This window comes from Saccopteryx bilineata, chromosome 12, assembly GCF_036850765.1.
Source record: "Saccopteryx bilineata isolate mSacBil1 chromosome 12, mSacBil1_pri_phased_curated, whole genome shotgun sequence".
Classification (NCBI taxonomy): Eukaryota; Metazoa; Chordata; class Mammalia; order Chiroptera; family Emballonuridae; genus Saccopteryx; species Saccopteryx bilineata.
Genome location: NC_089501.1, coordinates 2,291,669 through 2,307,108, shown reverse-complemented (window position 1 = coordinate 2,307,108; position 15,440 = coordinate 2,291,669). Strand labels below are relative to the sequence as shown.

Here is a 15,440-nt window from a genome sequence, read left to right as displayed (position 1 = left end):
CTATTAGACTAACAAGCCAAGGGCCTCAAAGTCTGACTCCTCACAAGTGAATGGGTTCAATTTTCATAAACACAATGGATGGCTCCTAAGCAAGTAACTCAGATTCTGAAAGGGTGCTGCCCGAGGCCCCGTTTGGGAGTCTCTCCTCTGACAGCCTGAGTTCTGGGGGGCTGAGTCCTCCCACACCGCCCACTTCACTTTCCCGGAAGCAGAGGACTTAACATTTACAGAAGCAAGCATTCTGGGTAAGGTGGATTCTCTAAAAAACTGAACACAAACTGATTCACTTGCAAAGCTGAACACAAACTGATTCACTTGCAAAGCCTGCTGCCCTGAGACTCCTTCCTTGGCGAGTGAGTCCTAAGAGCCTCCTGGAAAACTCAGACATTTCTGAATGTTGAATGGACTTTGGAATTTGAAAACTCATTTTACAGAGCATGATTCATTTTTCCTAAATCCTATTCAAACAAGATAGTGATTCATTTTTCCTCATTTCTATTCCAACAAGATACATTATCCATGAGGCCATCAGAAGAGGGGAAGCTATCTTCAGACAGTGTTATTTCATTTTCTAATGGTGCTCTTATTGTCCCATGCACTTAGGTAATGAGCTTTACCCTAAATTATGAATAAACAGTACAACTGGGCTTCTTAAAAAAAAACCTAACAAATGTATGGATACAAATAAATATTGTTGAAGTAATAACAATGTCCAGCTATACATTCATTTTTTAATAAATTTACGTAATTACTTTTTTAGAAATACCCTTTAAGTCACACGAGAAAAACTGGCCTTAGCTTGTTCAATTGCTCTTGAACCAAACCCAGTATTTCCAGCTGAATCCCAAGTCTCATTTTCCAGATATGGCTACACATGAATGTCAGCTAGCCAACTTTACAGAAGCCAACTGGATACTCAAAAGATAAAATATGAATGTGCCAACTCTGAGGTTATTCAAAAGAGGATGAGCTATGAAATCTCAAAGGGGAAAATGTACCTTTTTTTTTTTTTTTCATTTTTCCGAAGCTGGAAACGGGGAGGCAGTCAGACAGACTCCCGCATGCGCCCGACTGGGATCCACCCAGCACGCCCAAAAGGGGGCGATGCTCTGCCCATCTGGGGCGTTGCTCTGTTGCAACCAGAGCCATTCTAGCGCCTGAGGCAGAGGCCATGGAGCCATCCCCAGCGCCCAGGCCATCTTTGCTCCAATGGAGCCTCGGCTGCAGGAGGGGAAGAGAGAGAGAGAGGAAGGAGAGGGGGAGGGGTGGAGAAGCAGATGGGCGCCTCTCCTGTGTGCCCTGGCCGGGAATCAAACCCGGGACTCCTGCACGCCAGGCCGACGCTCTACCGCTGAGCCAACCGGCCAGGGCTGAAAATGTACCTTTACAATGGAAAGGTGAGGGAGGCACCAATTTTACCAAGCAGTCCAACTTGGTATCATTAATGGGAAGCTGGTTAGCACACGCCACCTTGACGATGCAACCACAAATACATGGTGATACCTTCATGAAGTGTCCTTTCCAAAACTGTCATTCCACATCTGATCATACCTTTAGACCTAACCCCTAATATAGACAAAATTCTAAGAACAAGTTAAATGATGTCTATTCTCCAAGACAGCTGCCCTAAATGCTTCAAAAAGTCAGTGGCATGGGAAACAGAGATGCAGTACTTTAGAGATTAAAAGAGACTTAAACCAAGTATACTTATATAAACTTTGATTGGACCTTGATTATTTTTTTAAAATCCATAAAAGACATTCCTGAGACAATTGGGAAAATTTGGTTACGGGCTATAGATTAGATATCATCATGGACATTATTCATTTTCTTAGATGTGATCATGATAGTTATGCAGGAGAATGCCATTATAAAGGGATGCAGGATGAAGTATATAGGAACAAAGGGTCATGATACCTGCAACTATGGCAAAATATTAATTATTAAATCTAAGTAGAGAGGATATGGATGCTCACTGAACTATTTCTCCTTTTGTGTATGGCTGAAAACTTTCATAATAAAAAATTAGGCTCTGATATGGTATATTCCACAAGGAAATATACACAGTGAATATTGTACAGTAACAAAGCATAAAATACAAATATACTTATCGATATAGGTAATCTTAGAAACAATGTAAAGAAAAAGGAACAAGCCTCAGTGAACTTTGATAATATTTTTATAAAGTTCAAAAGCAAGTACAACTAAAATATTGCAGGGACACACACTATAGGGCCACATTGTAAAATAGGGTATAAGATAAACACAGAATTCCAGAGAGAGGTTCTGTGCGTGGAGAGGGGTCAGGAGGATGGGACCAGGGAGGGGCTACACAGTGTACTACAGCGGTGGTGGGCACAGTGAGGGCCTAAGCTGGGTGGTGGGCACACAAAGGTGTTTCGTTTTTAAACTAGGCTTCATAATTCACATATATACATATTCTTCTAAATGATCAATTATTTCATAATGAAATTGATCAAAAGATATCTGGCTATTAGAAAAATGTCTCTTAACTTCAGAACACCTGCATTTTACCAACCATTCTGCTAACGACTAATCCTAACATTGAATAAATGGTCAAAGCCATCTTCCTTAGTTAAATAATGCTGCTAAAACAGATGCTCTCTATGCTTCCTCTGAAGTTTTAAAATTCTTTGTTTCTTGTTTAATAGAAATATATTCCCAGAAAAGATATACCCTTGCCTCTGGGAGGATGGCTGCTGGTGTGAGCTAGTTATTAAAACGAAGGTTTAAAAACAGTTTATACTCTTCCCTGGCCAGTTGGCTCAGTGGTAGAGCATCGGCCCGTGTGTGTAAGTGCCGGGTTAGATTCCCGGCCAGGGCACACAGGAGAAGCGACCATCTGCTTCTCCACTCCTCCCCCTCCCTTTCTCTCTCTCTCTCAGTCTCTCTATCTCTTCCCCTCCCGTAACTATGGCTCAATTGGTTCCAGCAAAGTAGGCCCCAGGTGCTGAGGATGGAACCATGGCCTTACCTCTTAAGTTGCCAAGCAACAGAGCATGGCCCCAAAAGGGCAGAGCATCAACCCCTAGGGCGCTTGCCAGGTGGATTATGGTCAGGGTACATGCGGAATCTGTCTCTCTGCCTCTCCACCTCTCACTTAACAATAAATAAAATAAAAACAGTTTATACTCAACAGAATATAAAAAGAAAATGTATATTGAAATTACCATTTTCCCAAATAAAAATTTGACAAGTAATACTCTCGTTCTGCATATGTGTAAAAGAGTCTAATTCAGATTAAATCTCCTGATGGAATTTTAAAACGTCCCTCACATGAGTGAAGACCTCTCTTGCACCAGTCCAGGGGACGGTGCACCAACAAAAGCAAGAGGAGCTCAGGAACTCATTATCAGTGAATTCTGTCAACCCATCAGGACTCCCGCTGGAGATCTGTGAGAGCACTAATGATCTGGTCCCAGTGCTGACCAGTCAAGTTCAATGTGTCCAAACTTTGGACTGACATCCAAGACAGCTTTCTATTCTCCTAGAGGCAACAGAAATGAACAGCCAGTAAAAAGATGTCCATGCCATGCAAGCCCATCACACACTGACAGCTCTGACAGGTTTGTAACTACCAGCTATGAGACAAGTTAAACATACTCTAAAGGTAAGAAACAGTAAGTGCAGCTCATTAGGCTTCCACAGGGCCCAAACCTGAGTCATGAAACCTTCCAGACACTGAGATTAAAATATTATGGCAGAAGCCTATTTCATTATTTTCTGAGAAAACTGGTATTTGTCAACATTCATACTTTAGATCTTGTTGATGTGAAAATATCAAAGGCAGCAAAAGACAAAGACTTTTGTTTTGTTTAGATTCCTCCTTTTCATTCCAATCAATAAATATAACTATCCAAGGCTCAGATGGCTTCTCTGCTCTTTACACTAATTCCCTTTGAGATCTCATCTAGTGCAGGATTTAAAAGCCTTCTCCATGCTGATGATCCCTAGGTGTATACCTCCAACCCCCCTCCAGAACTCCAATCTCAGGCACCGTCTCCTTTCTGACCTCTGACTTCAATGTCCAGTTGCATGTCCAACCTCACTTCTCTAATACTGAACTCCTGTATTTCACTCCTCCTCCTACCCTGCTCCTCCCAATCATCTAGACTCTTTATTGATATTTGATTGCTGAGCTATTGATGTAAAAGAGAAACAGTAACACCTGGGTTAGTTTGGGAGCAGCTCTTTCAAATATTACCCAGAGGAACAAATTTAATGAACTAAAAAGATGACCCTATCGAATAAATGTTGGGACTTATGTCCAAGATTCTAACAAGCTGGGGTCTGGATGCTTCTCAGCCCCTCACACATAACCTGTGTCAGTTCCACCTTCAGAACATATCCAGAATCTGCCCATTTCTCACCAGCACTGCCACCAAAACGTCTTGCCTAGAAACGGCAATGGCCTAACTTGTTTGCTCTCACCCTGGCCTCACTGCAGTTTCTTTTCCACACAGCAGTTAGAGTGAACTTTCTAAAACACAAATCAGATCAAACTCCTCCAATGATTACCCATGTCACTTTGAGCAATCTATAATCCTTCCCAAAGCCTACGAGGCCCGACAGGACACGAGGCCTCTTTCTCATGGGGTCCTCCTAGTCACCCTACTCCAGCCAGCTCCACCGCCAGCTGTTTCCCAAACAGGCTGGGCAGGGTTTTGCAGATGCTGCGCTCGCTTCCTGCCTAGACCCCGCCCCCGCCCCGCCTCCCTCCAGTCCCCAGGGGCGACTGCCCACCTTCCTCCAGGTGTCTGCCTAAATGTTACCTGTCAGGCCTTTTTCCTGACTACCTTACCTAAAACAACACCACGGTCCCTCTCTATAATTTGTTTCTTGTAGTATTTACCGTCGGACACATTACACGTTCATTGTCTTATGCATAAGTCATTAATAAAAATGTGCGTCCCTGAACACATGAATATTTATAAATTACATATCACGATTGAATATATTATGAATTGACTAGAAAAGATACACAAAAATAAAATCTTAAAAGGAGGGGATTTTAAATAACATATAAAGAAGCTGCAGTGTTTCGGGTTTTTCCCTGCACCCCCATGGATGCCTTTCACACGCCCTGTGCTGTGCACCCCACATTGGAGACCCCCACCTGCGGTAGGGCAGCCTGCCCAGCGCTCATTTCTCCTCCCTCTGAGACGTTCCCATTTCCTTCAAAACACTCGTGTAGTTTCCTGTGACTTGTGAGGTCAACATCCTAGGGGCTTTGGACTGCATTGTGTGAACACGTTGAACACGTTAAAGGAAGTAGTACCATGTGTGCTGGCCTGCGCCCCGCCCGAAATATCAGGGGCACATGCTGTGAATTACCTCCTTTGAATTATCAGGAAGGTAAAAAAATCTCTTACACTCAGCTTTGAATGAATCAGGTTCCGCTGTGATAAGGCAATCCCTACAACAAAAATGCATTTTCCACCCTGCACTTCCTCTAAGAAATTATTGTTTGTAAGAGCTGCACACAAAAATAATAATTTAATGTGCCTTATTAAAAAAAAAAAAAAAAAGAACACTGTAAGTCAACAATTGCCTAACAGGACAACAAATCAAAAACAGACTATGTTAATTATTTTTTCCAGTACAACACTCACCAAAAAAAGCTTCACTGAAACTATTTAAAATAAAACACTTACATGCCCCGATGTACTTTCATGGAACAAGTCTTCTGCATTATGCCAAACCCCTGCATTTCTTCAGTATCATCAAAGTAGGAGTTCTGGACTCCTAGCCCTTCTGGTTCAGTAAATAAGTCAATGTGACTGACTCTGTAATCCTGAAAAGAAAAACACATACATATGTAATAATTACACCATGTATGTAACTCTACAGTAAACCCATTTTTTTTTCAAATAATTAAGATAAGCTTTAAATTTATACATACCTTTCACAGAATACCTGCCATTTTATCCCTTTCCTGTTTTCACCTATGACTTAATAATATGTGGTCTTTTGGGGCAGAAACATGGCTTTCGTTATATATATGAGTTTTATATTCAAGCAAAGATTGCCAAAGATGTATTTAGAGTTTTGGAACATTTTAAAAAATGTATTTATTTCTCTCATCCTCACTAAAAAACTGCTTGGCTTTCTTTGGTGACAGCAGTTTTGGTTTCTTTGCTCTGATGGGACCACCCGACTCCAGAGAATCTAGTCCACAGAGTGGCTGTGCCAGCAGTCTTCCTCAACTGCTGTTCTGTGCACAGAAGTCCCATGTAACTCTCTTTGGCTATGACCAAACCTCTGTGATGTTGGTTTGGTCTAAGTTAATGTAAAAACACAGTTATGGTGATTTATAAATCTCTCACTTTGATCTCTGTTCCATGCCCTGCATGTCCAAAGTACTCTCTGCACTTTGATCATTGTTTGATGCCCTGCAAGTCCACGGTCCATCAAACACTCTTCAAAAGGCCTCTCCTGGCTGAGTGCCTAAGTGCTACTCAAATCTCTATTAATACCTGATTGCTTAGCTAGGTGAACGGATGTAGAGAAGAAACAGTAACAATTGGGTTACTTCAGGGGAGACTTTTTCAAACATTACCAAAAGAAACAAACAAAGTGATTAAAAAGGTGACTCCTGGCCCTGGCTGGTTGGCTCAGTGGTAGAGCATTAGCCTGGCATGCGGGGGACCCGGGTTCGATTCCCGGCCAGGGCACATAGGAGAAGCACCCATTTGCTTCTCCACCCCCCTTCCTCTCTGTCTCTCTCTTCCCCTCCCGCAGCCAAGGCTCCATTGGAGCAAAGATGGCCCGGGCGCTGGGGGTGGCTCCTTGGCCTCTGCCCCAGGCACTAGAGTGGCTCTGGTTGCGGCAGAGCGACACCCCCGGAGGGGCAGAGCATCGCCCCTGGTGGGTGTGCCGGGTGGATCCCAGTCGGGCGCATGCGGGAGTCTGACTGACTGTCTCTCCCCGTTTCCAGCTTCAGAAAAATACAAAAAAAAAAAGAAAAAAAAGAGAGAATTCAGAAAAATTCATGATGGTGGGATTTGGATGACATTTTCTTTTTCTTTTTTGTTTTTTTTGGTGACAGATAGGGACAGATAGATGCATGAATGGGTGGTACAACAGATCAATTTCTCATCAAAACCAGGTTATTGCATAAAATACATTTGGAAAAGGGAATAGGGGGCCAGGAGTGAGAAATTAACCTTCAAGATTTATCATGAAAATAGTGACTAACCAATGAGAATGTTTCTTTTCTAGTTCATTTAAAGTGCACACAATACTTCAATTATAGAAAGTATATCATAAACACCAATCAAATATTTTTTGCAGTTACTTATTTCATAAAATAAACTTTTCTCTCAAAGTAAAAATCACCCCTGGCATTCAATAAATATTTGCTGAATGATGAATGGATGCTGGTCTTCCCATAACCAACCTGGACCACATGTCTGATTGAACCAATCACCACGGGCTTAGCAGACTCTTCCTCCTCTTTTTTTTCCAAATTATCTGGTATATCCCAGAGACCAGCAAGTTCCAATTCTCCTTCTTCTAAAGGAATGGAGTGTCCTTCAAAATTTGGTCTTTCGTACAAAATCCAACTAAGAACAAAACACAGCATACCATTAACCAGTCCTGGTGAGAGCAGCTTAGATTACTAAAATATTCTGGCTAATAGCCACTATATATATATATATATATATATATATACACACACACACACACACACACACACATATACATATATACATGTATATATGTATATACATGTATATATGTATATGTATATATATATATATCATATATTATGGCCAATTCTCTAGTAATGAAAATGTAAAAACTCTAAGACTAAAATTTAGCCTCTGAGAATTCAAGAATTATATCAGAATCTTAAGAGAACTTGTTGCTATCAATATTGATACAGAGATACTAATGTTCTACAGAATTATCAGTTAGTGGAGACTTGTAAATAGTAATACATCAGAGAAATGGGCTGGGACTGTAATTTTTTTATGTATAGTGTAGAAAATATTTCTGTTAGGAGAATTTAAACTTACATTTTTCAAGACATATCGATGGATATATTGATACAAAGGACTACGTTCATGTTCAAAAAAAGCATTTTTAAAATATCCTTTGCAACAATATCTAAACACTGAAGAAAAACTTCATGTTAATATAGGGATGGGCAAAAGTGGGTTTACAGTTGTTCTTATAGAAAAATAACTTATTAATAAATACCATAATAAACTGTTTTGAGTACTCACAACTGTAAGCCTACTTTTGCCCACTCCTGTATAGAACAGGGCTATTTTCAAATGCTTATGTTTTTAAGAAAAGAGAGAAGTCAACAAAAATTGAAGAAAAAAAAAGATGCACTACTTCATTAAAAACAAAATTTTTATAGAAAAACTTTTAGAGTTACTTTCAGGCTTCAAATATAAGAACAAAAGCTAACTAATTTTTCTAACAAATATGTTGAATATACAGCAAAATACAGCAAAATATCTAAACCTTATGAGAAAGATGCTGCATATTTAATCAAATGTAGACCAAAAGAAAAGCTTACTAATTTTTTAAACTGCAAATGTCTAAAGCTCTATCTCTTTATTTCAAACAAGTTTATAAATTGGTACCAAAGATAAGCATTCATGCCACATAAGTAATTTTTCTAAAGCTGCTTTTCTTGAATCAACCAATGAATGCATAAATAAATGGAACAATAAATTAGTTTCCCTCTCTCTGTGTTCCTTCTTGTCTCTAAAATCAGTCATCAATAAATAAATATTTTTGAAACTGCTTTTCTTAATTCAACTTCCTGTGTATGTTCTAAAGCAATTAAGCTGGTAAAATATTTTTTCACCACTTTCTTTACTGTCTGTTATCAAAAAGAACATAATTTTAACTTAGTCCTTCACTAAACTGTTATAAAAAAGTTAGCAAAATGTCTTTTCTTATGGAATTTTTTAAATTTTACCAATATAACTGATATAATTCTTATCAACTTCAGTGAAAATTCAGAAACCAGATGTGTATTATGGACTCCGACATTCATTAGTCCGAACCACTGCTGTGTGGGAAAAGAAACTTGCACTGCCACCCTTTCTCGACATATGTTAGCAAAAACATGTATCACCCCTATAATCAGAAACATCATTGAAACCCATCTTCCTGTGTTATGAATTCCTTTTAATACTCATTATGACTAGTATTTTCTGCCCTTTACATTGCTAAAGGCATAATTTTAGATAAGGACTAACAGCCAAAAAGGTAATTAAAAATGTAGAGCATAATCCCTATAAACCAGCAAGTCCCAGTGCCATTCTCACCATCCTCTAACAACTTTTATGAGTATCACAGGGGACAGGCTCCAGGAGCTGCAATCCTCAGTGTCGCTGAAGACTTCAATACATTCCTCGGAGACATCTGGCTCACTATAGATCACCACCTACACAGAAATTACAGTGGTAGCACTTCTTACTGTACTTTATCAGACCAGAACAAAATCTAGACCAGAAACAGAAAAATAATCTTACCTTTCCAGGTCGTGGATTGATTTTATTTTGGACACTTCCTCTAAGCGTCTGTAATCAGATGAACAAAATCACAGCAAATAATTAAACTTTGTGTAATAGTCCTCTGACCTCCTCCCACAATCTTTTGAATAAGATCACATTCACCTCACACTGTATCAATTTTGAAACAAGTCTACTTTTATCTATGCCAAAGTTGTAGTAAAACTCTTTGCATCTATACTATTCTTTAAAATTTATTTAGTGTTATTATTTTTTAGATTTTTAAAATTCATTTTAGAGAGAGGAGACAGAGAGAGAGAGACAGAGACAGAGAGAGAGAAGGGGGGGAGGAGCAGATTGCATCAACTCCCATATGTGCCTTCACCAGGCAAGCCCGGGTTTTCAAACCGGTAAGCTCAGCGTTCCAGGTCGACGCTTTACCCACTGTGCCACCACAGGTCAGGCTGCTGCATCTATACTGTTAAGAACTTCCCCTGCCCAAGAGAATTGGCCATTTCAACTTCTCCTCCTTTAAACGCCTAGGCTATTTTCACCAATCTAGGAAATTTAGGAAAGAGTCAGATGTATGTTTTACATGAATTTATAGAATAAGAACTCAGCAGATCATAATTCAAACAATCTCACTATAGTCTCAAATAAAGAGAAATTATAATGTATTAATCACTTATCTAGAATGAGCTGAATCAATTTTGTGTTCATATATCTACCTTATCTGAATCTATAAATACTGCTTTTTCATAGTAACATCTAGGATCATATAATTACTAGTCTAAATAACATGTTTATGGATTATTTCACAATATACATTGCACATAGTATTTAATCACTCCCTTTTTGATAGATGAAATACATTTTTGTTTACTATTTTTAAAATTGGATTTATTGGGCAGACATCAGTCAATAAAATTATATAGGTTCTAGGTATACAATTCTACAACACATCATCTGTATATTGCACTGTGTGGTCACCCCCACAAGTCAAGTGTCCTTCCATCACCATTTATCCCCTCCTTTGTCCTCTCTACCTTCCCCTACGCCCCTTTCCTTCTTGTAATCACCATACTGTTGTCTGTGTCTGAGTTTTTTCTTTGTTTAATCAGTTCACCTTTTTTCAGCCAGTCCCCAACCCCCCTCTTCAGTCTGTTCTCTGTGTCTGAGTCTGTTTCTATTTTGTTTTTTTGTTGTTGTTGTTGTTCATTAGATGAAATACATTTTATATAGCTACAAAACTAATCATTTTCAAGACCATGTGACAAGACCAGTAAAACCAGAAGTGCATAACACCATAAAAACAGTAATTACACATGTAAAAATATTATAAAACATGGACTACTTTCAATGCTGACCAGAATGGCTACTCTAAGGACTGCCTCTGATTTGATCACTCTTGCATCATGCCAGAATGAAATATGCACAAGACACCAGAGGAAGGCCTCAGTAAAGCATTATTAGAAGTTAAAATAGCATTTATTTGTATATATATATTAGAAGTAGATAAGCTGAAGAAAAAGCCTAAAATTTTAAATAAAATTCAGGTAAGACATGGAAGATAGAATAGGTATGTAATCAACAAAGCCCAAAACCTAAAGAAAAACAAAGGAAGTATAAAGCACTTTGTCTCTCCTTTTTACCCCATTTGGCCTGGTTTGTCAAGGGATTCCCCAAAGAAACTGTGTATGCCGTTGTCAGGCTCACCAGACTGTTGTCAAATAAGAGAAGTGATCCAAGATGATCAAAAAGTGAGAATAAGGCTGTAATGAATGGGAAGTGGACCAGTGGAAATTTTGTGCTTGAGACAAATACTTAAAAACTTCACAGTTTCTGAGAACTATGGGCTGATTAAGTGTTCACATATTTATGGTTTCCTAAGTGTGGTCCAGGGACCCCTGGAGGGTTCCTAAGGCACTTTTAGGGAGTCCATAAGGTCAAAACTATCTTCATAGGAAGAGCTTATTTACCTTTTTCACTCTCTTTACTTCACAGTATATAGTGGAATTTTCCCGAGGGTCATGACATCATTACCATGATGGTTAATGAACTGTGCACTTGTGTGTTCTTGCGTTTTATGTTTTTGTCCGTGTTAATTTCTAATATAATAATTTCTGACAGGCATAACCTATGTGAACAAAAACTCTTTGGAGTCCTCAATAATTTTTAAATATAAAAGCATCCTGAGACAAAAATTTGAAAATTTTTGAAAAGAGGGATCTGAACCTCTGCTGGAAACCCAACTATATTTTAAGAGCTTTCAGAAGTGCATTCTATGACAGTCTTGTAGCAAAAGCCAATACAACAAACTGAAACATGTCACAGTGCCTTAAGCATGTGAGGAAGGGTGCAAGGTATCTTGTGCTTGGACACACTGTTTTGGGTGATGGGGTACACTTGACAGATGGCCTGATTCACAGGGTGGGCAGCAGGAATACAGAGGCCCACTCATGTTTCTGGGTTAACAGAACTGACTTCTGAAGCTTATATTCTGTTTTTCTCTTTCACTGTCCTCCCTCAACTTGAGCATCAAGCTTGGTGACAGGAAGGCAAAAATTCACATCAAAAACCGAATAAAGAAAACAAAGTCAGCAGTCAGATAGAAGGAGATAAAGAAATCATAATTGTTGCTCAAAATCATATTTTGCTGTCCTCTCTACAATATTAAAGAAAAGATCTAATATAAACCAAAGTTCTTTATTCCTCAAAAGCTTTGCAGGAAAAACACTTCCCCGATGAAAACTAATTCCAAGTAAAGACAAAATACTTTCTCAAATGCATAGCATATACATTTTCCGCTACTTATGGAGAGAAAGAGTGAACCCCGCAGCACAAGAGATTCATCAGGAGTAAGATTCTCAGCAGGGGCTTTTCCAAATAAAGGAAGCTGCTTCACAAATCTTCAAAATTCTAACTGTAGTACGGAGTATGTTTATGCAGAACTAGGTAAGAAAAAACATCTTGTCTGTCTCTGAACTCTCAAGGTACTTTCTCTATATCTTTCATTATATAGCATATACATTCAGAAATACCTTAAAATATGGGTAACTGATTTTCCCTGCTAGACTTCAAATACCTTGAGAACTGAATCTCTGTACTTTCATCTTGGATCCTAGCCATCCCCTGAACATAAGTTTCCAAATATATGATCAGTGAAAAAAAATTATTGTACACAAGCTTAACCACTTCTAAAAGAATAACACTAATTGCTCATCGTCCTCCTTCCTCTCACTTTTTAAATACCCCAAATAAATGATCATATGTTGCTACTTACTGTTGTATCTGATAATGACATTCCAGAAAAAGACATGCTTGGATCAAACCAGCTGGATTTGAAAAGACCCATGAAGTCTGCGTCACTGTTCCCATAGTTCAGCAAGTTCGACTTAAGAACACTTTCAACGTGATTAGCCTTTTCAGTATCATCACTGTTCTTCAGTTTTGAAAATTCAGAAAATTTAGTTTCTGGCAAGTGTAGGTTGCTTCGAGAATCCAGACCTTTTTTGGTTTCCTCTTTTTGCAGGTACTTTTCTGTGTAGCTCGGACTTTCCAAGTCTGAATGAGATGTATTTGAGGAGTTGAAATTGAAGACCTTTAAGACGTTGTTGGGTGGAAGGTTTGGCGGTTCTTTGTCTGAAGCGCAGGGTGGGGTACCCTCAGTCACGGGCTGTAACACATAAGACCGAGAAAGAGAAGTGTTCTGAGAAGAGCTGAAAGTTGTGGTCATAGTACTGACTGACGTGACAGAGGGGGAAAAGATTTTGTCTTGCGGTAAAGATAACATGCTGGAGAAAAGTGCACTTTTTTCTAGCCTTGATCTCTTAACTCCACCATTTGTAACATCCCTGTTCTCTTTGTCATTTGTTTCTGAAGTTGCCAGAGGTTCGTTTTTCCCGTTAGTGTGAGCACGCAAGGACGTGAATAGGGCGCTCTGTTCGGTGGACACCCGTTTGGGCCGCAGTGTGGACTTTGTGTCTAGGTTCTGCATCAACTGTAAAGCTGGGGACATCTCTGGCTGGCTTCCCTTTTTCTTCCCCAAACCAAAGGTAAACACGTTGGGATCAAACACCTTTTCTAAATTGTCCTCATGAATAGGAGGCATGACAAAGTGAGGGGTAGGAGAGTTTGGCACCCTGGCCTTCTTCTTCTGAGGCACACAAACTGTGCTGTCCATCTTTTTGATAATTTCAGTGAATTTTTCCATATCAGAAGAAGAATCAAATACACTATCTTCACTACCCGCAGAAACATTCAAAAGACTGGCAGGGCTGTCCTGGCCATTCGCGACATTTTGATCTGGACCTGGAGGAGTTTCTAAACGATTTGGGCTACCAGGAGAGTGAGTGGGGCTGGATTCCACCACGAGGGACGGGTCATTGCCCTGACTCTGAGCCTGGAGAGGCAGAGCTTTTTCTGAACCCAGCGGCATGGCTTGTGAGCCAGATTGTGCTACCTGTTCCTCTTTGCCGCGGGCGTGTTTGGGTGAAGTGCTCTTACTGCCCTGCACTTCCTCTCTCTGGGGAGCACAACTGGCAACGGAAACCACTTGAAGTTCATTATTGTGACAACCTGGCAACTGCGCTTCTCTAACTTCAGAGCTCTCTGAGATGATCTGGGAACTCGCATCCTGGGTGCTCTCCACGGGAAGGATGAAGGACCTGACCTGGACAAGGACCTTGGATGGAGTCTCAGTTCCCATGACTTCTGGGCTGTGCTCTGTGGACAAAGGAGGGCTTGCTTCTCTTCCTCCAAGTTGGGAAGGGGGCATTTTCTCATTATCTGAATGAGATACAGGCAAAATACATCCACTATGGTTTTCTGACCCTTTCAGATCAGTACATGCAAAATTGCTTATGGAGGCTTGAGCACATGCATCTTTGGGAATGTCCACAGGAAGGGGTACAGGCAGCAAGCGAGGCCCATTAGATGACTCAGGTGGGGGCCGTGAGTCACAAATTTTATCTTGTGGCTTTGGTGTGGCTTTTGGCGAGTCTCTGGTATCAAGAACGGCAGGAATGTCTTGTGCTGTTCCAGTTATGTTTTCAAGTACAGGCCTTTTGTTGTCAGCAGCCACTGAGTCGTCCTCTCCTAGGAGGCAGTGGTCCTTGCCAGAAATCAGAGCAGTGGCCACTGGCTCAGAAGGGCAGCCAGCATCCACCTGACCATCTGCCTGATCACCCTGCTTAAGCTGAAAGCCATGAGCGTGATCCTCAGTGGGCTCGCCTTCCACTCCTCTTCCACCGGGACTCCCCGTCACTGGGAGAACCTCCTCTTCGGGGAGAACGACTTTGGTGTCTGCAGAGGTGTTCTGGTGACTATTTGGCATTACTTTCTTTTCAGGTTGCTCCATTTCCTTGGCTTTTTTGGCTAAATTCAGCTTTGCCCTCCCAACAAATGTTTTACTAGAGGCAAGGGTATTGTTTCTTGTGCCTCGACTGTCAGTGTGTCTTGGGATACTGTTGGCTCGTTTGTTTTCAAATAAAGAGACTTTGGTGGCCGTGTTTCCTTTATGAACTGGCTGGTTAAATGAGTTATGCTCATTTCCCAAGCTGTCAAGACTCTTAGGGGTTTTAAGATTTAGTTCCACATGTTTAGGCTTGGCAGGGCTGTAAGAAAAAAGCAATAAGATAAAGTTACTGAGTTAGTTTTAAAAACTGAACATGTTAATTTATTATAAAACTATAAAAAGCCAACATCTTTCTGGTATGTAACTTTTTAAAAAAAGAAAACTATTTTTAAGCAATCCTAAATACACTATCAACTATTTTTAATTGATGTTTTGCTTCCATATGAGGGATGAAAAGTGATATAACTAAGAAAGTCTAGAGGAGGGAGCTTAACAAGTTTACTGAGTACCTAGTATGTATGCAAACTGCTTGGAACTAGAGTTAGAAGATGTTTTAGGACCTGAAGAACATTAGAACAAATTTA

The 15,440-nt window shown here is 40.1% G+C and overlaps 1 protein-coding gene across 4 annotated transcripts in view; it reads right to left on the bottom strand.

The window, feature by feature from the left end:
- Positions 1-15,440, bottom strand: part of CRYBG1 (crystallin beta-gamma domain containing 1) — a 212,794-nt gene that overhangs the window by 29,807 nt on the left and 167,547 nt on the right. For 2 of the 4 annotated variants that reach the window (XM_066248546.1, XM_066248547.1), the window contains 5 exons: positions 12,784-15,115; positions 9,522-9,569; positions 9,315-9,433; positions 7,421-7,586; positions 5,676-5,815 (listed from right to left, as the gene is read on the bottom strand). In XM_066248546.1, the coding sequence (XP_066104643.1) occupies positions 5,676-5,815; positions 7,421-7,586; positions 9,315-9,433; positions 9,522-9,569; positions 12,784-15,115 (2,805 nt within the window). The remainder of the gene's footprint in view (positions 1-5,675; positions 5,816-7,420; positions 7,587-9,314; positions 9,434-9,521; positions 9,570-12,783; positions 15,116-15,440) is intronic. The other 2 variants (XM_066248548.1, XM_066248549.1) reach the window with 2 other exon arrangements.